Source organism: Entelurus aequoreus, linkage group LG01 (genome assembly GCF_033978785.1).
Source record: "Entelurus aequoreus isolate RoL-2023_Sb linkage group LG01, RoL_Eaeq_v1.1, whole genome shotgun sequence".
NCBI classification, from domain to species: domain Eukaryota; kingdom Metazoa; phylum Chordata; class Actinopteri; order Syngnathiformes; family Syngnathidae; genus Entelurus; species Entelurus aequoreus.
Genome location: NC_084731.1, coordinates 34,358,512 through 34,384,017, shown reverse-complemented (window position 1 = coordinate 34,384,017; position 25,506 = coordinate 34,358,512). Strand labels below are relative to the sequence as shown.

The 25,506-nt window shown below is 37.7% G+C and overlaps 1 protein-coding gene across 17 annotated transcripts in view; it reads right to left on the bottom strand.

Annotated features, from left to right (window-relative positions):
• The window catches only part of LOC133651013 (calcium-dependent secretion activator 1), a 241,955-nt gene that overhangs the window by 89,531 nt on the left and 126,918 nt on the right, over positions 1-25,506 (bottom strand). For all 17 annotated transcript variants that reach the window (XM_062048941.1, XM_062048932.1, XM_062048964.1 and 14 more), the window contains exons 4-10: positions 24,170-24,250; positions 23,838-24,071; positions 13,443-13,564; positions 4,588-4,699; positions 1,168-1,307; positions 901-967; positions 715-823 (exon numbers count right to left, since the gene is read on the bottom strand). In XM_062048941.1, coding sequence (XP_061904925.1) covers positions 715-823; positions 901-967; positions 1,168-1,307; positions 4,588-4,699; positions 13,443-13,564; positions 23,838-24,071; positions 24,170-24,250 — 865 coding nt within the window. The remainder of the gene's footprint in view (positions 1-714; positions 824-900; positions 968-1,167; positions 1,308-4,587; positions 4,700-13,442; positions 13,565-23,837; positions 24,072-24,169; positions 24,251-25,506) is intronic.

The following is a 25,506-nucleotide window of genomic DNA, read 5'->3' as shown; positions in this document are numbered from 1 at the left end:
GGTCCATAATGATGACATCTGTTTTGTTTGATCAGCCGTTTTACAAACACCGTTTGGAAACAATTAAAGTATGTAAATAAACATTTACCAAATCTTACTGTGTAAATAACTCATTTTGCAACATATATATATCTGCAGCTTATATATGTAAAAAAAAAGAAATTATTTTAAAATTTAGTGGGTGCGGCTTACACCCCAGTGTGCGCTATAGTCTGGAAAATATGGTATACATCTTTTTTATATATATATATATACACACATACACACCGGCCCCCAGACACATTTTATCTCAATGTGGCCCCAAAGTCAAAATAACTGCCCAGGTCTGATTTAGCCATTTTATGCTTAACAAATGTACGCACAAAATACGTAGAATATGCTTTAAAAAAACAAAAATTACTGTATTAAACTCGAAGCAAGTTTCAAAGGTCTTAAAAAAGATAAAAGTGATGTTCAAAGTTAATTTATGTAATTTATTCATGTACAAACGTAGGAGGTTTTTGTTATATGGGGGGTGGTTGCGCCTGGCGGAGGTCTGCGCTATGGGATTTCTTATGGGAAACGTTTCAGTTTCTTTATGATTCAGTTTTTGTTCAGGTCGTTTTCAAACGGATTACATTAGCATTAAGTGTGTTGTCCTAGTCCGGTTCAAGGATCATGACATACATTATTGGACTGTGTTATAAAAAGAAATAACCCGGAGATTGGACGCACCAGGTTGCGGGTCGCTGTAATCCACAGTGTAGCCGTCCAGCTGGAGAAGCTCTTGTGGTTCTGATTTCTTCTCTCTGTAGCTGCACATGGCGAATGTATACTGACTCACCTGCGAAACAAATTGTTAAGACGTAAGTTTGACTTGTTCGGGGTAAGGCTGAATGAAAACCAAGCAGAAAAACTCACCTGCACGAGTACAAAGAAACGCTTCTTCCAGCGCTTCCAGACATTCTTGCCAAAGGCCCACAGATACCTGCCAAAACAGTCACACACAAATCTCAAAGAAGGGCCTCATTAAAAAAAGCTTTTTTAAATTCCTCCTGGCGTCCACCAGAGGGTGATGTGTACTTTCCAGTATTTTTTCCGTGGGACGTGCCTGGAAACCAGGCCAAGGAGCTGACAGTTCCATGAGAAAGGTGTGGAGAACCAACTGCCATTACGCCATTTACTCACCCGCAGTGTTTCATATTTTGGGGTTTGTCCATGCGAATGGCCAGTTTAATTCTGAGGTCTTGGTCTGGGCAAGCCTTGGTCACAGTCATCTTATGCAGCTCTGACTGCTTGGGGCTGTTAGGAGTCGGGTGTAGGACAACCTGCATTAAAAGCAAAGGACCAGGAAGTGTCTTTATTTGGTGCTGTCTGACAGATCAAGTGTTGTGAAAAACGGGCGTGAGGGGAACAGGCCAGGCTTTCCTCGGTCTAATCTATCCTCGGTGCATTAAAGAGCCTTGAGGAAGTCTGACTTCCTGCCAGTGCCGCTGCAGTGGGAGATCAAGAGGCCTTGTTACCTCTACTTATGGCCGCTACGTCAGCAGCAGAGTATTAATATGTACTCATTGTACCTTCAAAGAACAGACTGAAAATAATTTGCAAGAAGGAGCATCCCTGTCATTGCCATGGCGACGTTAACCTACTTTTACATTTGGTTGTTATGTGTGCACTGCAGTGCTTAAACAAACATTACCACACACTTGAAGACATTTTTCAAGCTTTTGACTATTTGTGTGCTTTAACACATGTATGCTGTTTTGTATGTGCCTCCAAGGGTTGAAAATACTTATGGGGCGCATGTGAACTTGAACGCAATTAACCAAATTCAGCAAGGAAGTTGTTTTATGATTGCATTTGAACGTACTATATATATATATGTATATATATATACATACATACAGTATACAGTACAGGCCAAAGGTTTGGACACACCTTCTCATTCAATGTGTAGTCTTTATTTTCATGACTATTTACATTGTAGATTGTCACTGAAGGCATCAAAACTATGAATGAACACATGTGGAGTTATGTACTTAACAAAAAAAGGAGAAATAACTGAAAACCTGTTTTATATTCTAGTTTCTTCAAAATAGCCACCATTTGCTCTGATTACTGCTTTGCACACTCTTGGTATTCTCTCAATGAGCTTCAAGAGGTAGTCACCTGAAATGGTTTTCACTTCACAGGTGTGCCTTATCAGGGTTGATTAGTGGAATTTCTTGCTTTATAAATGCGGTTGGGACCATCAGTTGTGTTGTGAATGAGGAGGTGTGTCCAAACTTTTGGCCTGTACTGTATGTATATATATATATATATATATATATATATATATATATATATATATATATATATATATATATATATATATATATATATATATATATATATATATATATATATATATATATATATATATATATATATATATATATATATATATATATATATATATATATATATATATATATATATATATATATATATATATATATATATATATATATATATATATATATATATATATATATATATATATATATATATATATATATATATATATATATATATATATAATGAACTAAATTCAGCAAGAAAGTTGTTTTATGATTGCATTTGAACGTACGGTACAACTAATCGTTGAGAGTTTCAATGCGGTTATCATTCAATATTACCGTATATATATATATGTATATATATATATATATATATATATATATATATATATATATATATATATATATATATATATATATATATATATATATATATATATATATATATATATATATATATATATATATATATATATATATATATATATATATACATACAGGATATACATATATCCTGTATATATAAATATATATGCAACAATAAACAGTAATATTGAATGATAACCGCAGTAAAACTCTCAACGATTAGTTGTATCGTTTATATATATATATATATATATATATATATATATATATATATATATATATATATATATATACACACACACACACACACACACACACACATTGATAATAGAGATGTCCGATAATATCGGGCTGCCGATATTATCGGCTGATAAATGCTTTAAAATGTAATATCGGAAATTATCGGTATCGGTTCGGAAATTATCGGTATCGGCTTCAAAAAGTAAAATGTATGACTATTTTAAACGCCACTATATGTAGTGGTACACGGACGTAGGGAGAAGTACATAGCGCCAATAAACCTTAAAGGCACGGCCTTTGCGTGCCAGTCCAATCACATAATACCTACGGCTTTTCACACAAACAAGTGAATGCATGCATACTTGGTCAACACTGAGGGTAGCCGTATAAACAACTTTAACACTGTTACAAATATGCGCCACACTGTGAACCCGCACCAAACAAGAATGACAAACATATTTCGGGAGAACATCCGCACCGTAACACAACATAAACACAACAGAACAAATACCCAGAACCCCTTGCAGCACTAACTGTTCCGGGACGCTACGATATACACCCCCCGCTACCCCCCCCCTCCAACCCCGCCCACTTTAACCTCCTCATGGTCGCTCAGGGAGAGCATGTCCCAAATTGCTGTTTTGAGGCATGTTAAAAAAAATAATGCACTTTGTGACTTCAATAATAAATATGGCAGTGCCATGTTGGCATTTTTTTCCATAACTTGAGTTGATTTATTTTGGAAAACCTTGTTACATTGTTTAATGCATCCAGCAGGGCATCACAACAAAATTAGGCATAATAATGTGTTAATTCCACGACTGTATATATCGGTATCGGATGATATCGGAATCGGTAATTAAGAGTTGGACAATATCGGATATCGGCAAACAAGCCATTATCGGACATCTCTAATTAATATATATCCGGTGCCGATGCCTGTGGTGGGGCTTGCGACGCCGCCCTCTTGCATGTAAATCAGCTAACATATTTTTTACGTATATATTGTATCTGCTGATTTAATTCTGCATTGTACCCCCTTTTATTTATTTTTTTAATCCTCTCCTGATCCGGTCCGAATGGGCCAATCATTAAACATATTCAAACATTTAATGAAGTCAAACACAAATAACGCAACAAGAGAAGTATCCCACACTTCTCTTTTTAAAGTAAATGTGTACAGCAGATACGATCATCGAGATCAACAATATTATTTGACCATGTTCCTGACGAGACAGGTTTAATAAAATAAACCTACAGTTTGTAACGGTGCACAATATGTTTTAGTAGTTCAAAATGCATTTTTATCAGATTTACAGTTGAAAGAAAACACAGAACTGTACATTTATTATTAATAAAATGGCACAGATTGACAGGTGACCAGTCCAGGGCGTACTCTGCCTCTTGCACAAAAAGTCACCTGTGGACAAGCGGCATAGAAAATGCATGAGTGATTTATTCATCATGAGCATCATCTGTCACTCAGCTCCTGTCTGAGCGCCTAATGTTGTGAATTTTTTAGGTCGAGTGTGATTATGAGAGTAACAAACGACACATTATTGGAATTAGAGTTTGGGCCCGTTCTTTTCTGGTATCACCCCGTGGAACTGATTGTCGGATTATTCAAACTGACGTGTTTGGGGAAGAGAAAGACAAGTCTTACCCTGCCCAGCTCTTTGTCCTCCAGCGCCAGCACTCCTGTGCTCTCTGTGAAGAGTTTTACCTTGACAGCAGGCAGAGGGTGTGTGGTGGTGAAGTCCCCCTGGGTCCCCCAGCTGAAAGACACAACACAGGTGAGTGACTCCAGAAGTCAGTTTCCATGACAGAGTGATCCCACAACACAGTGACTTCATCTCCTTGGAACATGATTTACTACAGACTGGTAGAAGGTTTCACTTTTAAATCAAGTTCCATTCATTTCAGATGTTAAACATCATATGTTTACATTTGCACAATTCAACATTACCAATCAGAAGTAAGAAGGAAAATACGTTGTTCAATGCATACCTCAGTAATTACTGATAGTGTGTTCACTTTCGGTCTTTAAACTTGACCATTTGCTCAATAGATTGATGGCTATACAGTTTGTACATAAAGATGCTAAAAACAATTCAATCTGTGTCAATATATGCTAAGCTATCAGAGACGATAAAGCACATTAGTTTATATGTCGCATTAATAATTCATTCGTTTAATTTTTTACAACATGCTCGGAGCCAAGAAAAGTCCCAAAATAGCACCTGGGCCACACTTTGGACACCCTTAGCTGATGCAGTGATCAGGGAAATGGAAGAAATAAAGAAGGAAAAAATGAAGAAATAATCAAGTAAATAAATAATACACAACACACACAAAAGTAAGAAAAAGTAAACAAATAAAAATACTGAAAATGATGCAAAATAAATAAATAATTTAAAGATATGTAATTATAGAAATGAATAAATACTGGGGTATTTGGACACCCTTAGCTGATGCAGTGATCAGGAAAAAGGATGAAAGAATAAAAAAAAGAAAAAAGGGAAAATTAAGAGATAATCAAGTAAAAAAATAATATACAACACACACAAAAGTAAGAACAAGTAAACAAACAAAAATACTGAAAATAATTCTAAATAAATAAAGAAATGAAAGATATATAGATATAGAAATGTAGAAATACAGGGGTATTGTACAATGTGTAAATAAATTTAGCTATTAGACGTATCAATAATGTATTATTCCTTAGTATATGATGATTGATGAATGAAATTTAGGATATGTTATTGTCAAAAAAAAGTCAATAAAAAGACCACTTTGATAAAATAAATGAAAATAATGATTTATTTACCACTAGTTGGCATAATTAAACAATTGGTTAAACTTTATTTGTAAAGCCCCTTACATCTGCTATAAATGAACCGAAGTGCACAGAACAACACAGATAATAAAAAGGCCACATAACAAACATAATAAAACATGATGTTCGAATTAATTAAAAAGTGTTGAGGACTTAATGCAGCTTTAAATAAATAAGTCTTAAGTTTAGTCTTAAATAAATGTATATCTTTGATGGTCTGTAGTTCAGCTGGTAACGTGTTCCAAAGTCTGGGACCAGCTACAGAGAAAGACCAATCACCCGACTGTTTATATTTGGACTTAAGAACCTCGAGCTGCTGCTGGTTGGCAGACGGTAGAGCTTGACTGGGGCTATGGATGTTGAAGTGTTCACACAAATATGATGGAGAAGTACCATCAACTGCCTTAAAAGTAAACATTAACAATTTAAAATCAACTCTTAAACCGACTAGAAACCAGTGCAGAGGTTGCAGAACTGGAGTGAGTTTGTACCAGTCAAAGACGATTTACAGATGACTGTTTGGCACCAACGTACAAGGCATTATAGTAGTCAAGGTGAGAACTGAAAATGAATAGCCATATCAAGATCACGCTTGCTAACAAAGAGCTTCACTTTCACCAGAAGATGTGGCGGAAAACATCTAACTAACAACAGAGCCAATTTGATTGGCAAAATTGTGATTGTTGTCCAAATTAACACACAGTTTATTTACTACTAGTTTGCCGTAGAGGACAAGGGAACTCTGTAGCCAAAACACTGCCAGTAAGTTTTGGTATTGGGAAAAAAAAAGTATTTCTCTGAAAAAGTTGTATTGGCACTGAAACAAGTTTTGGCACTGTTGAATTAAACAAATAAATACAAACATTGGAAAAATATATAAATATTTTGGTGGATATATTTTTGTATTGTGACATGTTTTTTAAGGCCAATATTCATATTATTTTAGACTGTTATTGTTTTTGTCTGTAAATATGCATTTTTTGATTAGTGTCAAAAATAAGGCTAGTTTTCTTCTGGGAATTTTAATAAGGACCTTTCAAAACATGAATCAAGTTATTCAATTGATTTTCTAAATTCAATGTATAACTATTATTTGTATCTACTTATTAATAAAACAGCAAGGATAACAAACTCATCGGCAACTTTAACTAATAATTATCCATCTATCCATCCATCTTCAGCTTATCCGAAGTCGGGGGCAGCAGCCTAAGCAGAGAAGCCCAGACTTCCCTCTCCCAAGCTACTTTGTCCAGCTCTTCTCGGGGGATCCCGAGGCGTTCCCAGGCCAGCTGGGAGACATAGTCTTCCCAACGTGTCCTGGGTCTTCCCCGTGGCCTCCTACCGGTCAGACGTGCCCTAAACACCTCCCTAGGGAGGCGTTCGGGTGGCATCCTGACCAGATGCCCAAACCACCTCATCTGGCTCCTCTCGATGTGGAGGAGCAGCGGCTTTACTTTGAGCTCCTCCCGAATGACAGAGCTTCTCACCCTATCTCTAAGGGAGAGCCCGGCCACCCGACGAAAGAAACTCATTTCGGTTATAATATTAACTAAATATTTCATTAATTAAATGTTTCTGGTTTAATGCATATAGATCATCTTCTATTATTTTAATTTGATACAAATATTTCACAAAGAAAAACTGAAGTTGAAATGAAACATTGTAAATGTACTAAGAAATATGTGGAATCCTTGAAACTCATGGGCAAATGTGTCACGAGATAAGGTTTTCAAACATCATGATGCTGAGATGGTTACTAAACTTTTACGCATAAATGTATTGCTTTGTTGTTGTTTTTTCCCTTTATACAACGCAAAATCAATTCAAAACCGGAATTTTAAAACCATATATTACAGCAGCTATAAATCTTCTACTACTAAAAATAAGCATCCAAAAAAATCACTTATTCGTCCCAACCCTTTTAATAGTTCTATCCATCCATCCATTTTCTCGGGCGGTGTTTTTCAACCACTGTGCCGCAGCACACTAATGTGCCTTGAGATACAGTCTGGTGTGCCGTGGGACATTATGTAATTTCACCTAATTGCGTTAAAAATATTTTTTGCAAACCAGTAATTATAATTTGCAATTATTGTGCCGTTGTTGAGTGTCGGTGCTGTCTAGAGCAAAGTTACCGTGTTATACTCTTCCATATCAGTAGGTGGCAGCAGGTAGCTGATTGCTTTGTAGATGTCGGGAACACGGGTTTGTTGTCGTGATCACAATATGCATATGACAGCGAGTAAAAACGGTGTCTAATGCTTAAACCAATAGTAAACAAAAGGGGAGTGCCACTAAGAAAAGGCATTGAAGCTTAGGGAAGGCTATGCAAAACAAAACTAAAACTGAACTGGCTGCAAAGTAAACAAACAGAATGCTGGACGACAGCAAAGACTTACAGCGTGTGGAGCTGAGAAGGCGTCCACAAAGTACATCCATACATGACATGACAATTAACAAACAAGAATAGCAACAACTTAAATAGTTTTGATTGCTAAAACAAAGCAGGTGCGAGGAATAGCGCTTAAAGGAAGACATGAAACTGCTACAGGAAAAGACACCAAAATAGGAACTAAAACACTACACACAAGAAAACACCAAAAAACTCAAAATAAGTCACGGCGTGATGTGACAGGTTGTGACGGTACACCTACTTTGAGACAAGAGCTATAGTGATGCATGGGTGGGTATGGTTTAAATTCATATCCAACACTTGCGAGAAATACTTTTTACTGTCAATATCGGTTGCTGAGTTTAATTTTTTTATGTTTTCTGCTGGTGGTGTGCCCCCAGATTTTTTCAGTGAAAAAAGTTAAAAAAAAGGTTGAAAAACACTGTTCTAGGGTACACCTGCCACCACATCGCAAGGCCAACACAGATCAATCCATTGATCCATTTACTACCGCTTGTCCCTCTCGGGGTCGCGGGAGTGGCTGGAGCAGTGCTCATTTTGTTGACTAAAAATGTTCGTCTTCGTTATCGTCAACAACCTATTTTCCCTTGACGAAATTAGGACAATACCGAATGAAAACAAAAACACGTTGACTAAAACAATGTCAAAATTTATTGACAATTTAGTCAAGGAATAAAAACGAGACGTAAAGTTTGACAGAAACAAAATCCAATCATATGTATATTCATCTGTAGGTGGCTGGGATAAAATAATCAATCACAGTTGCATGTGGGAGAGGGGCGGGTGGGAAAGCACAAAGGGTATCCAATCAGAAGTAGAGTCCTTAAAAGAGACACTGTTTTGATTTTTCACTCTGGAAAACAAGACCTAATACAAAACGTCAATACAATATGTCTTCTACACTGGGAAGAAAGAGAAGAGAAGACATATGGACGCACTTCACCTTTTTCCCCAGGAGACAACAAAACAACTTGTAAACCTTGTGGCTCCATTTTCTCAGATAAAAATACAAACAACTTCAAGCGCCATCTGCAGACTACCCGTCGGGACGTTTACGCAACAGCAAGTAGATCGAAGCTAATATTTCGAAATAACTTACTCTGGACTGAAATACTGTTACTTTTAAAGACAGCAGAGCAGGAGCAAGGTTGCTTACATCATGTCCACATATCCAAAAAATACTTACTTAAAGAAAGAAAGAAAGAAAGAAAGAAAGAAAGAAAGAAAGAAAGAAAGAAAGAAAGAAAGAAAGAAAGAAAGAAAGAAAGAAATGATCAAAAACATGAGTGTATAGCTAGTTATAAATGATAAATGGGTTATATATATGTATGTATATAATGTATAGCGCTTTTCTACCTTCAAGGTACTCAAAGCGCTTTGACAGTATTTCCACATTCACCCATTCACACACACATTCACACACTGATGGCGGGAGCTGCCATGCAAGGCGCTAACCAGCACCCATCAGGAGCAAGGGTGAAGTGTCTTGCCCAAGGACACAACGGACGTGACTAGGATGGTAGAAGGTGGGGATTGAACCCCAGTAACCAGCAACCCTACCAACTGCTCCAAATGCAACAAACATAAAGAGTACAAACAATGTTTATTCTATTAGCTAACTTCCTTTATCTGAATAGCCATTTGTGATTTATAGCATGAAATAACAAATATATTGCAGTCATGTTGTTTATGTTTCAAAATGATTCAACTATTTAATGTCAAAATGTAAACAGTAGAAATAATGAACAAAATGTCAGCTACTCTCTTGTTCTAAAACAGCACTACTCAGTTTTCTGCTACCAGCCTTTGTTAGCTTGGGAACAGAAATAAATACAATTTCATCCAGAGGGTATTGGCTTTCATGATCTGCATTGAAATACATTCATCAATATTGGCCGATCACATACTTTTTCACAAAAACCAGCCAATACTGATCGGTGGCCTATCGATTAGAGCATCTCTAATAAATACCCTGACATATTTGGCTGAGGCCGCAAGTTCCATTAATAGTTGGGCGCCAGTCAGCTTTATATAATAGTTAACTTGGTGAAGCAGTAAGAGCATAGTATTGCTAGTCTGCACCATACTGAAGCAGAATGAGTCAATAAGGCCAGGCAAAAACATTAAAATCATATCTAAATATTTAGCAATTAAAATATGGAGAACCTGCTAAAGGTGTTTTGGACGGAGAAGCAGCTAAAAGGCAATACCATAAAAGTCCATTCTCCAAGGTAAATGCTGTACATTATTATTACATTACTTCATAAAACTATTGGAATTGTTTGTACTACATTCTATGGTATTGTTTTTCCATACAATTTTATCTAAAAGTTTAATTTAATTTTAAAAGGCTGATTAAAGTGTGATGTTTTGGTTGTCCAAGCACCGAATAAATAGATTTGAACTAACTTCAATGGGCGACGCTGTTTTAATAATGCGTGTTTTTCGAGGTACAATCTGCATCACAGATCCAATTATTCTCAAAGCTCCAATAACAAATTAATTTTAAAAAATGCTGCTAAAGAAGCTGTCCCGAAGCCAGCAAACACACTTAAATCAATTAACCACACTTAATTCTAAATTTAAAAATAATAATAGTTAGGTATTGGTCTTGTGAAGCAGGAAGTTATCTGTATCTGTATTGGCTTAAAATAAAAAATATGAAGCATCCTTAGTTTTGTTCTCTGCCACCATAAGCATCAATTTGCTGCGTAATAAAAATCAGACAGTTTGTTGTTTATAGACAAGCAGTGACACTAATGCTCCATCTTCTTCATGCTCGCTTCAAATGTATTCTGCTATTTATACACCAGACATCGACTTGGCAAGACATTTTGAAGACCATAATCAACATCCACCTTGTCACACGCCGTGACTTAGTGGCTGTACAACAGGAAGATGCCACAGATTTGCTCAAGTCAGCCTTTTCAGTTGAAAGGGATTACAATGTGACCCCAGCATTGCAGTAATGAATCAACACTGACACTATGTATAGCATCAGTTTTTAGCTGCAACATTAACTTAACACCTTGGATGCAGATTGGAGCCTGATTTTTGGGGGGCTTGTGAGGCGAACTGTATCTTTGCAGAGTAAATTCCCTGCTGCATCATTTGCACTGGAATTGAACTTTGGCAGGTGTTTTTCTCCTCCTAAGAATTATTTTTAGACAGCCTTGAAAAAATGTAACCCATTTGAGCAGTAGTTTCATGTTGCAAAGAGGATTGTAACGGTACATCTTTTTGTAAGCAGTTATTTTGGTATGGAATAGAGGTTTACCAAGTTTGTACAAGGTACACATTAAGTGAGGGAGAGCGAGTATAACTGCGTCTACTACTACTACCACTGCTACTACAACTACTACTACTACTGCTACTACTACTACTACTACTACTACTACTACTACTACTACTACTACTTCTACTCTGGCAATATGGACATGGGACACAATGATTGGACAGACAACAATATTGGAAAACTATCCTTATCGTATCAATACATCAAATCCATATACTGTATCAGTAGTGTCGATACCAATGTTAGTATCAGTATATGATCGGTATTAAAGTGATTACATTTAGATTTAGATTTTCACAAAATCAGTTTTACACAGTCAAATCAGAGTTACACATTTCTGGAAAAAGTATCCTTGCTGTGCAAATCCAGCAGACGGCGGGATGTGAAGATGTTAGTTGACAGCACATTACTTCTACCGGTATACATAAAGCTGACTGGCGCCCAACTATTAATGGAACTTGCGGCCTCAGCCAAATATGTCAGGGTATTTATTAGAGATGCTCTAATCGATAGGCCACCGATCAGTATTGGCTGGTTTTTGTGAAAAAGTATGTGATCGGCCAATATCGATGAATGTATTTCAATGCAGATCATGAAAGCCAATACCCTCTGGATGAAATTGTATTTATTTCTGTTCCCAAGCTAACAAAGGCTGGTAGCAGAAAACTGAGTAGTGCTGTTTTAGAACAAGAGAGTAGCTGACATTTTGTTCATTATTTCTACTGTTTACATTTTGACATTAAATAGTTGAATCATTTTGAAACATAAACAACATGACTGCAATATATTTGTTATTTCATGCTATAAATCACAAATGGCTATTCAGATAAAGGAAGTTAGCTAATAGAATAAACATTGTTTGTACTCTTTATGTTTTTTGCATTTGGAGCAGTAAGAAGTGGAGAGAGAGTCAAAGAGATATAAATTGGCTATAAAATCCAAGGCAGCATCCACTAAAGTAGAAGCCCTTTCTTTCCCCCCACCAGGGCACCACCCTGGACCTGACCCGCGGCCCCCAGTCTTTTTCATTAAGTTCAAATCACATGCCTGGGTGCTGAGTATCTCGACTGGCAGCGCTACACTGCCTCGCCAAGTCAGCCACATGCTCTGTCCAGTCGTTGATGATTAATTTTTTTAATTCAATGAATATCTTCCACTTCTTCTTCTCACCACTGTCCTTCACACTCACTTTCTTCATTCCCATGCTTGGAAAAACAAAGTAATGTCCATCTCTAGCTGGAAGCTACTACTAGCAAGTCAAGACCGGATGTTTAAGGGTAGACGTTAAGAGGGATTCTGACAATCACTACGCCAACTTATGCTCGCAACCTAAAGCATAACTAAAAGTAGTTTGTATCTCAAAATACTCGTAAGTTGAGGTACCAGTGTAAAATTATCACTGAAAGACGAGGCAAAAACATGTTACACATCGAGTAAGAGCAAGCAAGAGCAGACTTGCTTATTGCTAAGCTAGCCACTAAGCTATTTTGAAGCAACAGAAGAAAAGAAGTGTAGATGAAGTAGCCAAAAGTGTGCAGATATTAACAGAATATGAACAAGTACAGTCGTAACACTGAGAGGGAAGATAAAATAACAATGTCTGTTGCTGTGTAGCGGCCAGGCGATTATGCAAATGGAGGGCGGATCCACCCATATATTGATAGTGTCGATGTCAAGTGTAGTATCAGTATATGATCGATACTAAAGCGATCAGATCAATTTTATTTATTTTTCACAAAATCAGTTTCACTTTACAGTCAAATCCAAGTTAAACATTTTGGGAAATAGTAGTCTTGTTCGGCAAGACACAAATGTCCGCAACACACGGGGCTGGCTCTCAGTAGTAAATGTTTTATCATGCGGTTGTAAACCACAACAAATAAACATATTCCTAGATCTTTGTAAAGAGAGGAATAATCTTGTTAGATGTTTCCCACCTTATAGCTTGTACTTAGTGAGTGTTGTGTGTCTTACGTTGGCTTGGAGGCTTCTGCTTGGTCAGTCTGGAGCTTCTCCCCTCCTTCCACCTCCATGGTGCAGTAAACAATCCTGTTAGGAGCCAAAGACTTCAGCCCCACCACCTCCATGATCACCACCTGCGAAATACAACAATAACAACAATGTCAACAATCACATATCGGACACTAATGGCTGTAGTTACACTTGTTTGAGGCTGGGCGATACTACAATCTTGGTATCGATCCTATACTAAGTAAATATACGGCCAATAGTGTCGATATTGATAGAGTACCTTTTTTGAACAATTAAACAATATAAAACAATGTACCAATATTAACTTCAACTAACGACAATTTTGATAATCAACTAATAATCAAATATCGTAACGATTAGTCAACTAATTATACACCAATTCAATGGCTTTTATTTAGCCATGAACTTTTAAATTGATCGTGAGAAATATACACAACAATAGATACAACTACCAATAAAGATGACTACTAAGTCCAGAAATATTTATTTATACTTTAACTGCTTCTCATTAGACTATATCAAAAATAAAAAATTCAGGGCTGCCAAGTTTCAGAAAATTACAAGAGTGAGACTTTAGTGGCATGATGCGTTTGAAAAAATGTTGGCCTTTTCTTAACACAAATTTGGCCTGTTTTAACGTTGATTAATACTTAAGACCAGACGTGGGCAAATTACGGTTGGTGGGCTGCATACGGTCCATTTAGCTTTTCACGGACGTCTTAAAAATATTTTTCGAAACCTTTACCATCGAATCTGGAGCCGCCAATACGAGGTGCAGTGCATTTTTCAAATTACCGTCTTGAGCTATAGAGAGTATTCCAGTGGGTGGAATCTGCGCTTTTGAGTGATATACAGGTTGTTACGGTAATTTACCTTATCAGCTCCAAACAGACAGGGCAAGAAGCAGAGTGGGCGGGGTTTGTTTAAAGCAGCCAGCCTGAGACTTGAGTGTTAGGGAGGAAGACGGAAGCAGATTTTTACAACAAAGTTCTGTGATATGAAATGGATTATTATTATATGGATCTGAGGGTGTTTTTCTGTCTTTTGCGTTCATGTTTTGCGTGTTGGTTGCATATTTGTTACATTTTGCTTCATTGTAAAAGATCGATCTAGAGACAATCTTCTGGGAAGTAAAGAGGAGAGACATTCATATGTTCTTAAAGGCCTACTGAAACCCACTACTACCGACCACGCAGTCTGATAGTTTATATATCAATGATGAAATCTTAACATTGCAACACATGCCAATACGGCCGTGTTAGATTAGTAAAGTGCAATTTTAAATTTCCCGCAAAATTTTCTGCTGAAAACGTTTCGGTATGATGACGTTTGCGCGTGACGTCACGGATTGTGCGGACATATTGGGACACCATTGTGGCCAGCTATTAAGTCGTCTGTTTTCATCGCAAAATTCCACAGTATTCTGGACATCTGTGTTGGTGAATCTGTTGCAATTTGTTTAATGAACAATAAAGACAGCAAAGAAGAAAGCTGTAGGTGGGATCGGTGTATTAGCGGCTGGCTGCAGCAAAACAACCATGAGGACTTTGAGTTGGATAGCAGACCCGCTACCGTGAGTACAGCTTTGGCTTCCAAACATTTGATCGCTTGCCCGTACGTGCGTGCCGCTATGTGCATGTCACGTACGTAACTTTGGGGAAATATATGTGCTGTATGAACTTTGGGGAGGTGAACGGTACTTTGGGCTGTGGGATTGAGTGTGTTGTGCGGGTGTTTGATTTGTATTGGTGGGTTATATGGACGGGAGGGGGGAGGTGTTTGTTATGCGGATTAATTTGTGGCATATTAAATATAAGCCTGGTTGTGTTGTGGCTAATAAAGTATATATATGGCTTGTGTTTGTTTATTTACTGTTTTAGTCATTCCCAGCTGAATATCAGGTCCCACCCGCCTCTCACAGCATCTTCCCTATCTGAATCGCTTCCACTGCCCTCTAATCCTTCACTCTCACTTTCCTCATCCACAAACCTTTCATTCTCGCTCAAATTAATGGGGTAATCGTCGCTTTCTCTGTCCGAATCGCTCTCGCTGCTGCTGGCCATGATTGTAAACAATGTGCAGATGTGAGGCGCTCCACAACCTGTGACGTCACACTACTTCCGGTACAGGCAAGGCTTTTTTATCAGCGACCAACAGTTGCAAACTTTATCGTCGATGTTCTCTACTAAATCCTTTCAGCAAAAATATGGCAATATCGCAAAATGATCAAGTATGACACATAGAATGGACCTGCTATCCCCGTTTGAATAAGAACATTTAATTTCAGTAGGCCTTTAATATTTAATATTTTATCATTCCTAGTTTTTATTACAAATCCTACATTATTTCTTTCATGTACATCCTTTTATTTAGCGAAATGTCTGTAAAATTCGATTTAGTTTTTTGAGGTGGTCTGTCATAATATTTTTAGCATTCAATTAGTCATATTGTGAGTGTTTGTATTGTGTGTTTAGCTTTTACCCTTTTGTATGCCATTGTAGGAAATTCTTCCACTAATGCTGAACAATCTACACATGTTTAATGTGTTCCTTCAAAAAGGGGACCAAGCACACATACAACAGAATGCATGATACTTTTTACAGATAAATATTGTGTCAAAAAACTTTAAACTCACAATTTCATGTTAAAAATCAGAAATAAAAGAATGAGACCGGTTAATATTGTTACACAATCATCAGTCAGTCACTTCTCTGTTTCACAGAAATATCCTACCGTGTACTGTACATACAGAATGTGTGTGTGTACACACACACAAACATACACTCATATATATATATATATATATATATATATATATATATATATATATATATATATATATATATATATATATATACACATTTGGTGGCTTCATCCAATATCAGCTCTCATGTTCGCTCGCTTCGTGTCTGTAGCAAACATTAGGCTAAAATACTGTCACAAACCTTGCGAATGGAAAAACATTAACGTTACATATCTTCAAAAAAAATTCACAAGAGACATCAGTCGTTGATGGAGGCTTCTTCTCTGTGTAGTTGTTTGTTTATTCATCAACCAAAGCATGATGAATGATAAAAACGATCCCAATCATTAACGCCATTGCTGCCAGGTTTGTTGTGTAATGGTGGGACTAGAGTTGTTCGGTACACTGCTACTCAGCAACCGGCTTAGCATGTAGCATCCTCCTGACCATAATTGATATTATCAAGTATCAAGTAGGACGCTGGCGCATGTGTACAGTCGTTACCAAACATTGTTAGCGTTTTGTGTAACATTCAAACATCTTTTTTGTCTTCACTGTGCTATACAACTATTACTGTAATACATACAATAACTGAATTGACAAATTTAATGTCAGGTTAGCATGTAGCATTAGCTTAACCAGACCACATGTAGATGCTATAAACAGCTATGTCTAATTCTATTTTTTTGCATGGATGTACTAAATATAGATGTTTTAAATAAGGAGACACCCATTATAATAACACTTGGCCTGTATACTTACAGAGCTTTATGGACTGAAAAGCATTGAAAGAGAAAGCTGATAAACTAACTTTTCCTTATCCTTTCTATTACATGTTATATACCGGGAAATCAACGTTCAGTACTTTTGTGTGTGTTCATGTGGTAACAAATATTCACTTGTTTATTCATGAAAACATTTTCTATGTAACATTACCAGTGAGCTGATAATTGTGATATCCAGTTGTTGTATTTTGTTTTTCTACACTTCTGAGTATCATTTGCAAGTATGCATTCATTTCAGTTTGTCCTAGTGTAGTCAGAAAGTAGTCTTTGGCGTTAAGTTGAATGTGCCAGTCTTGTCTTTTGTTAGATCCTACAAAGTGTTTGTACCAGGGGTCTCAGACACGCGGCCCGCGGGCCAGTTGCGGCCTGCGAGACGTTATTTTGCGGCCCGCACCTTAATATGAAAATGTAATGTTAGTGCGGCCCGCGAGTTTTATATGAATGGCGCTTAACAGCGTCATACTTGCCAACCCTCCCGATTTTTCCGGGAGACTCCCGAATTTCAGGGCAACCATTCTCTCAAATGTCTGCCGATTTTCACCCAAACAACAATGTTAAGGGCGTGCCGTGATGGCACTACCTTTAGCGCCCTCTACAACCTGTACAAACAGCATGCCAGCCCAGTCACATGTTGTATTTGGCTTCTGTACACACACGTAAGTGACTGCAATACATACTTGATCAAAAGCCACACAGGTCACACTGAGGGTGGCCGTATAAACAAGGTTAACACCGTTACAAATATGCGCCACACTGTGAACCCACACCAAACAAGAATGACAAACACATTTCGGGAGAACAGCCACACCGTAACACAACATAAACACAACAAAACAAATACCCAGAATCCCATGCAGCCCTAACTCTTCCGGGCTACAATATACACCCCCGCTACCACCGGGCGGGGTTGGGGATTGGTGGTAGCGGGGGTGAGAATGGAGATTGTCGGGAGGGGCACTGAAATTCGTGAGTCTCCCAGAAAAATCGGGAGGGTTGGCAAGTATTTTGCTAGGGCGGGATAGCCATTCAAAGAAGGTGAATTCATTAAAAAGTGCATGTTAGATTTTTTTAAGAAATCTTTTCTTGTGGCCCAGCCTCACCTAGATTCTGCATCCAGTGGCCCCCAGGTAAATTGAGTTTGAGACCCCTGGTTTATACAGTAAGTATTGTACTTATTCCACACCAGCTGTTTGTGACGTGCGTAGTTGTAGTATTCATTAACACATTTGAAGGTGTCGAAATCGCCATGTAAAATCGCTAATGCTAATCAGTAGTATGTATGTATATGGAATATTAACATCGAGTTAGCACAGTTTGAAAAGTGGAGCCTTACTTTTCAGTGATTTCTATTAGGCATGCTTGCTTTGTTGGCATGGAAAATTATAAAATTACTTAGAGGCAGTCTACTAGGAATATGCTTGTTTGCCTGCCAAGTGTTTGAGTCTGCAACAGGACGTGACGTCACGTGCAATAAAGGTATAGAAATATGGGACGGTTTGACTTTATGTGAATTGGTACCCGGTAGTACCGACAGAATTCGGTCGGTAGCTATAAAAGTATTCGGTACTCATCCCTACCAGGGAGTCACCGTAAGACTTCAGGAGAGGCAACGCAGCTGGAGAAACACGGGAAAAAAAAAATCTAATCAAATCGACAAAGCCAATTTGCTGAAGAAATCTAAAGAAAAACGATTTACATTTGTTGTATTCACTTGATGCACTGTGCAAATCCCACAAAGTAGTATATAAGAGTGTGTGATTCACAGGGATCACAGTACATTGCACATGTTTCTCACTAAACGTGTTTGAGATATTCTTGGTACAGTATATAATGTCGGAGGGAAGTGAGGAGGCTGCAGAGGCATTTTGCAGTAAACATGCGGAATAATTGGCCTCTATGGCACTTTCACCATCACTCCCACACACAATCAACACAGGCACATATGGAACCCTCAAAATTGTTCCAGCGTTCATTAATTGCAGCGTCAACACGCACAATCCGCTGCAGAATAAAAAGAAAAATGCATCATGATCTCCCATTCAAGAGAAGTAATATTTCTGCGTCATGAGGACACAGCTGTGATGGCTGTGCTCCTGGTAATTTGGTCTCAGACAAGCTGAAAACGAAATGAGTCATAGCCCGCGCTCAAGCACAGGTGAAAGGGGATTTATGTTGAGTGTCAGCCTCTTATTCACACGCCGTCTGTTCAGCCGACCGAGGAAGTCTGCTGTCGGTTTCTAAACTTAGTTTGGAGCAGACAAGGAGACACTCAGAGTCATTCAGACTACAGCAGAAAACTTGTTTTTATACCATTCAAAGTATTCCAGTGACTGATTGGTATGTTAGGCGCGTGAACAGGACAAATGAAACCCATTTTACATATACTCTGTGCATCATCTCAGGGTGCAGTGTTTCCGACAGAATAGCAACCTGTTCATGGTGGTGAGTGTGTGGCCAGGGGCGTGACCAGTGCGGTAAAAACATTAGGTCATCGTAATTTGCATAATTGGCCTTAACGGAGCCCCCTCACCAAACTCTGTAGAAACACATTTTGATGCTAACTTGGTACTGTACTACTAGTCCAGGGGTCGGCAACCCGCGGCTCTAGAGCCGCATGCGGCTCTTTAGCGCCGCCCTAGTGGCTCTGTGGAGCTTTTTCAAAAATGTATAAAAAATGGAAAAAAATGAGGGGGAAAAAACATTTTTTTTTGTTTTAATATGGTTTCTGTAGGAGGAGAAACATGACACAAACCTCCCTAATTGTTATAAAGCACACTGTTTATGTTAAACATGCTTCACTGATTCGAGTATTTGGCGAGCGCCGTTTTGTCCTACTAATTTTGGCAGTCCTTGAACTCACCGTAGTTTGTTTACATGTATAACTTTCTCCGACTTTCTAGGACGTGTTTTATGCCACTTCTTTTTCTGTCTCATTTTGTCCACCAGACTTTTAACATTGTGCATTAATGCACAAAGGTGAGTTTTGTTGATGTTATTGACTTGTGTGGAGTGCTAATCAGACATATTTGGTCGCTGCATGACTGCAAGCTAATCGATGCTAACATGCTATTTAGGCTAGCTATATGTACATATTGCATCATTATGCCTCATCTGTAGGTATATTTGAGGTAATTTAGTTTCCTTTAAGTCATCTTAATTCAATGTATATCTCATGACACACTATCTGTATGTAATATGGCTTTTAATTTTTTGCGGCTCCAGACAGATTTGTTTTTGTATTTTTGGTCCAATATGGCTCTTTCAACATTTTGGGTTGCCGACCCCTGTACTAGTCCTATCTGCAGTGTGTGTGTGTGTGTGTGCGTGTGTGTGTATGTGTGTGTGTTCTGGCAATGCTTACTTAATGGGCACATCGCTCTGTTTACACAGTCACCTTTAGGGGACCTCTGACGGTATGGGGACAAAAAAACAGGTCCCCTAAAGGGAAACCTTTTTAAATGATAGTCAGATCCATTCTGAAGATGCCTAAGTGATTTTTAAGCTATGGCCCATAAAACATGTTTACTGGTTAGTTTGAGTGTGAGACATTTGCACAGCAGCCCCCTCATCAGGCTGTAGCTGGTACTGCACTCGGTAAAAGAGAAAATTAATTTTCTTGAAAAGTGAAACATTTGTTATCCTGGCATTAATGCTACTGTGATTCTGTATGGTATCCATCCTTAGTTAAAACTAATATATTTTTCCAAAAACAAAATCTGGTTTAGTGTTCCTTAGGATGACATTTTCATACAGCATGATTATAAAACATTATTACCTTAAAGTATGATTCACATTCAGAATGTTCCATCCTTCTATATATGGTAGTTGGAGTTGCAGACAACTTCATTACTGCTAAATAGCAGTTTTCAGTAATGTCACAGAAAATGCAGGATTTGCTTTAACATTTAAGAGGACAGCTGTAGTGCTGTATTCTGAGGATCATGTCATATTTAATTTGAACTTTTTTTTTTTTTTTAAATGGTCCTCAGTAGTCACGCACAAATTTTTGTGAATTATGCAAAATTATTTAAATTTGGTCCCCATGAACCATATTAACTCTTTTTCACCAGGGTCCCCAGTAAGAATGGTCAGTACATCACTTCATCAATCCAGAGATTTAAAGACGTGTATGAGCTAACTGGGCAGTGGCCATTTTACCAATTTTTTTGTATGCCTCCACAACCTGTAGAAAGGGTGGTCCCCACAAGTGATGATCAAAAACTTAGTCCCCATTCCAAATGATAACCTAGTATGTGTGTGTGTGTGTGTGTTGTGTGTGTGCGTGTGTGTGTGTGCATGCGTGTGCCTGTGTTGACAAACTACAGTAGCGTGTTGCTCAAACCGAGGGCAGCACATATATCACCTGGGCGATGAAGTGTTACTTTCCTCTTAACAAATATATATTTTTATTCGTGGCAAGTATGTGTAAAAAAAAATAAAAAATGAACATATAGCAAACACTAGGGTGTGCTCACTATACTGCCAACAAATGCTCTCTTTTTTTTTTAAAAAAAAGACTAGTCTTTCTCATCCACTCTTTGATCCTTTGCAATGCTCAGTTCTGAGAGATAAGTCAACATGGTGACACAGAGCGGCAATACGCAGTAGGTTTTACTTCAAAGGAAGTTCTTGTATTAAGACATTTCTGATTTTTAGGACGCACTCCCATACATTATTGATACTGTTCAAGATTAACTTCAGTGGCCATTTTGCGATTTGTAGTTTGCGAATTTAGTGTATCACATTTTTTCAAAAGATATTCATTCAAAAATGATATCACAGTTCCATGCTGTTTTGTGTTTGGCTACAGCCTTTTTTTGTCAAAAGTAATCATATTTAAGCACATTGTATGAATTTTTCACCTAAACAAAGCATTTAAAGATAACACGTAGGTGTGGAACAAGCGCTTTTTGTGTCGTTCTCACCAGTTTCAGGTCCTAAATGGCTGTCAAAGTGTCCCAACATGTCGGATTACCTATTCAGATGTCTCATGTCCAGGTGAGATGCATGATTTATGATCTACAATAAACTTACAGGGAGTGATACATCTCATCCATTATTATTATTATCATTATAAGTTGTGTGGGTATGCACATTATTGAAATAAAGTTAAAAAAAAAAGTGAAAAAGAAAACTGCTAGAGAATTCAATGTTGTATATCCTTTGATTCAGTTAATCAAGTAAAAATCATTGAATATTGTGTAGAATATTGTACAATTTAATATGATGAATTGTGATGGAATAATTTTGAAGCCTCTTATTAATTAGATGTTAAAAAGGACTAAGCATACAAAGCATTTATATACATGCACAACTTTAAAATCATTTAGTGTATCGTATGTGGGATTAAACTATGGAATGGATTAAGTAAAAAATGTAAACAATGTACTATCATGAGCCAGTTTAAGAAACAGTACAAGCATTTTTTTTTACAAAGTATACTAAAGAACTGTTAAAGCAAAGTAACTAATATTACAATCATGTACTCATTGTGGGACTGGTTAGTATATGAATAAATTCCTCTTTACACTAATTTATTCCTTCTGAATTTTTGTCACTTCGTATTAGGGTTGCACATCTCTCTCTGATAAACGATTCGATATGCATCTAGATACACAGGTTACGATTCGATTCAAAAACGATATCCTTTTATTACAGACCGATTCGATTGGATTCGATTCCGAATGATACGATTCGATTTGACGGTTAATATTCAAGACTCCAAATCCCCAAGCATTGTGGCTTTATGGCACTGGCAAAAAAAACAGAACAACAAAATCACATATCAATGTATTTATTTTTAGACATGGACCAAAAAAAGTCTGGCTGAATTGTAGGATGGGAACTCCAGAGGTAAAAGTAGCACATAATAGTAACAACAAAGTGCAATATAGCAGCCTGAGCATAGTTTTGAACACTAGAGGTAGGTAACAAAGATTCAATATTTCAACCTGAGCATATAGTGTTTTGAACACTAGAGGTAGGTAACAATGAACACTAGAGGTAGGTAACAAAGGTGCAACATTACAATGTAAACAAGTTACACACCTATAACTCACTCACCGTACTCTTGGCCGTGTTTCCTCTTTGCATGCTGGTCGAGATTTGTAGTGCTGCCAGTGTACGTCAACGATGCTCGACACAATTTACAAATAGCATGGCTTCTGTCGAGCTTCCCTTCCTTCTTATAAAACCCAAAAACTTTCCACACTTTGGATTTCTGTCTCCCCGATGCGTGGAAAATCTTTCTCATTCCATTATCACCTTCGGTCAGACTGACGCTTTCGTTCTCCTCCACATTCATTTTCCGTGTTGTCTCTTGTTTATCGCTCGTGCTAATACCAGCTAGGCGGCTACCGCGTTTGGCGAGTAGCTTCAGCTCTCGCGTTGCTTTAGAGACGATGACGCATATTGTAATCTCGCCAACCCATGCAAAGTCTCGCGATAACCGATCCATGACTCTATAACCGATTCAGCTAGGAATTCATGGATTATTCGCATTGATTGAGGAGTCTGCTACTGATGCAATCTAATCGCTCACTTGTTGAATCAAATACTCGATCGCATCGGTTTATCGTTCACAACCCTACTTCGTATACCTCGCTACCATTTCTTTTTTCTTTCTTTTTCTTTTTGCTGCCTACGGCACGGGTGTGGGACCAGACAAGCCCTGCTTCTTCCCGCGCCTTTTGGACAGTTGATCATTTGAGCAAAATGTGTGCTTGTGAATTTTCAACATGTTCCCAATAAATTGAATTGAATTAAAATGAAAAGTCCCAGAACAAGGAGCCATATATGGTTTTGACATGGTGGTCCAAGTAGGAACAGTAATCCAACTTAAGTGTGTACCTCGAGAGTGAAGGACAGGACCACATCAGACTTGGACAGAGTGTTTTCGTCCTCCTGGCCCATGTCGATGATGGAGGTGTTGTGGCCTCGCTTCAGCTTCTGGAGCTTGAACTCTCCGCCCTTGGACACGGGCATGCTCTCCAGATTGGCCATCAGCTGATTGACTGAAGACTTGAGCTCTTCAATGAACATGGCTTCCATCTCTTTCGACACAAACTTGGGGAACTTTCCTCCCTGCAGAGAGAACCAGGAAATGAGTTGATGGTCATCAAGACGTTGATGGCTGCACCTTCTTGAGCAGCTAAATAGCAACGGCAAAGTGTAAAACTTACCCGTGCAATGTGGTCGGCCATCTGAAGACGACCGTCCAGTTCTCTCCTGATCTGTGCGGCCTGCTCGTCCAAGTTGTCCAACTATCAGCAAAATATAAGAAAACACAAATATTGTTTAATTCATTTTTGTTTTGTAGGTTAAAGTGTTTTATACAGTATATTGTGGTCCTTAGTCAATATTGCTGATCAATTTGAATGCATTATTATTTATTGAGTTTATTTAATTGTATTTTTCAGTATCAGTTTGGAAATCTGCTTTTGTCCTCCCTCCTGATCCAGCAGTTCTTTCAAAATTTAGGCCAATATCAAATTTATGTGTCTTATAAAAAATTCTGGAATCTCTTGTTTGTGATCAGTTGAAAGAGTTCCTCTATCAAATAAAATGATTTGTAAATTTCAATCAGGCTTCAGTAAACAGCACAGCACTATCACTGCTACAATGAAGGTGGTAAATGACATCATTGTAGCGCTTGATAAAAAAACAGTATTGTGCCTCACTTTTTATTGATCTCTCCAAAGCTTTTGACACAGTAGACCACGCTATTCAAAAACCCATGCTGTTTCTCATTGGACTGTCAGAACATACAGTCACTTGGTTTTCAAATTATTTAGAAAACATTAAATTAAATACGAGGGCCTTTGTTCGGAATTTGTCACTGTACATAAGGGAGTGCCTCAGGGATCTGTTTTGGGCCCCCTCTTATATATCTTGTCCATCAATGATCTCGAACAACATTTCTCTGATGCTAATATGCATTTTTATGCAAGCGATACAATTTTTTTCTTGCTCTGGATCATCTGTTGAACAGGCTGGTAATTCCCTGCAGAAAGCTTTTGTTGCTGTGCAGAATTCACTTATTTACTTAAAATTGGTTCTCAATGCTGACAAGACAAAACATATGTTTTAGGAGGTTCATCGCAACCATGACACAGCACTGTGACTTGTACTCTCGGGTGGGATGGCCTTCTCTGACCACTAGGAGACAGTGTCATTGGTACACTTTTATTCACAAGGCTCTTTTGGGACTATTGCCCGATTACATTTGTACATTGATTGCATGGAAAAGTATGGACTCTGACTGTTTTACTTGATGTCCATCTTGTCATTTTAATGTCTAATGTGAATGTCATTTTATGTGTAACTTTGCTGCCTCTTGGCCAGGACTCCCTTGAAAAAGAGGTTTTTCATCTCAATGGGATTTTTTTCCTGGTTAAATAAAGGTTAAATAAAAAATAAAAAAAATGGTTCAAGTCGATCAAAAAATTATTTATAGCTTAAATAAGGATACAAATGTAAATGTATATATATATATATATAAATATATATATATATACAG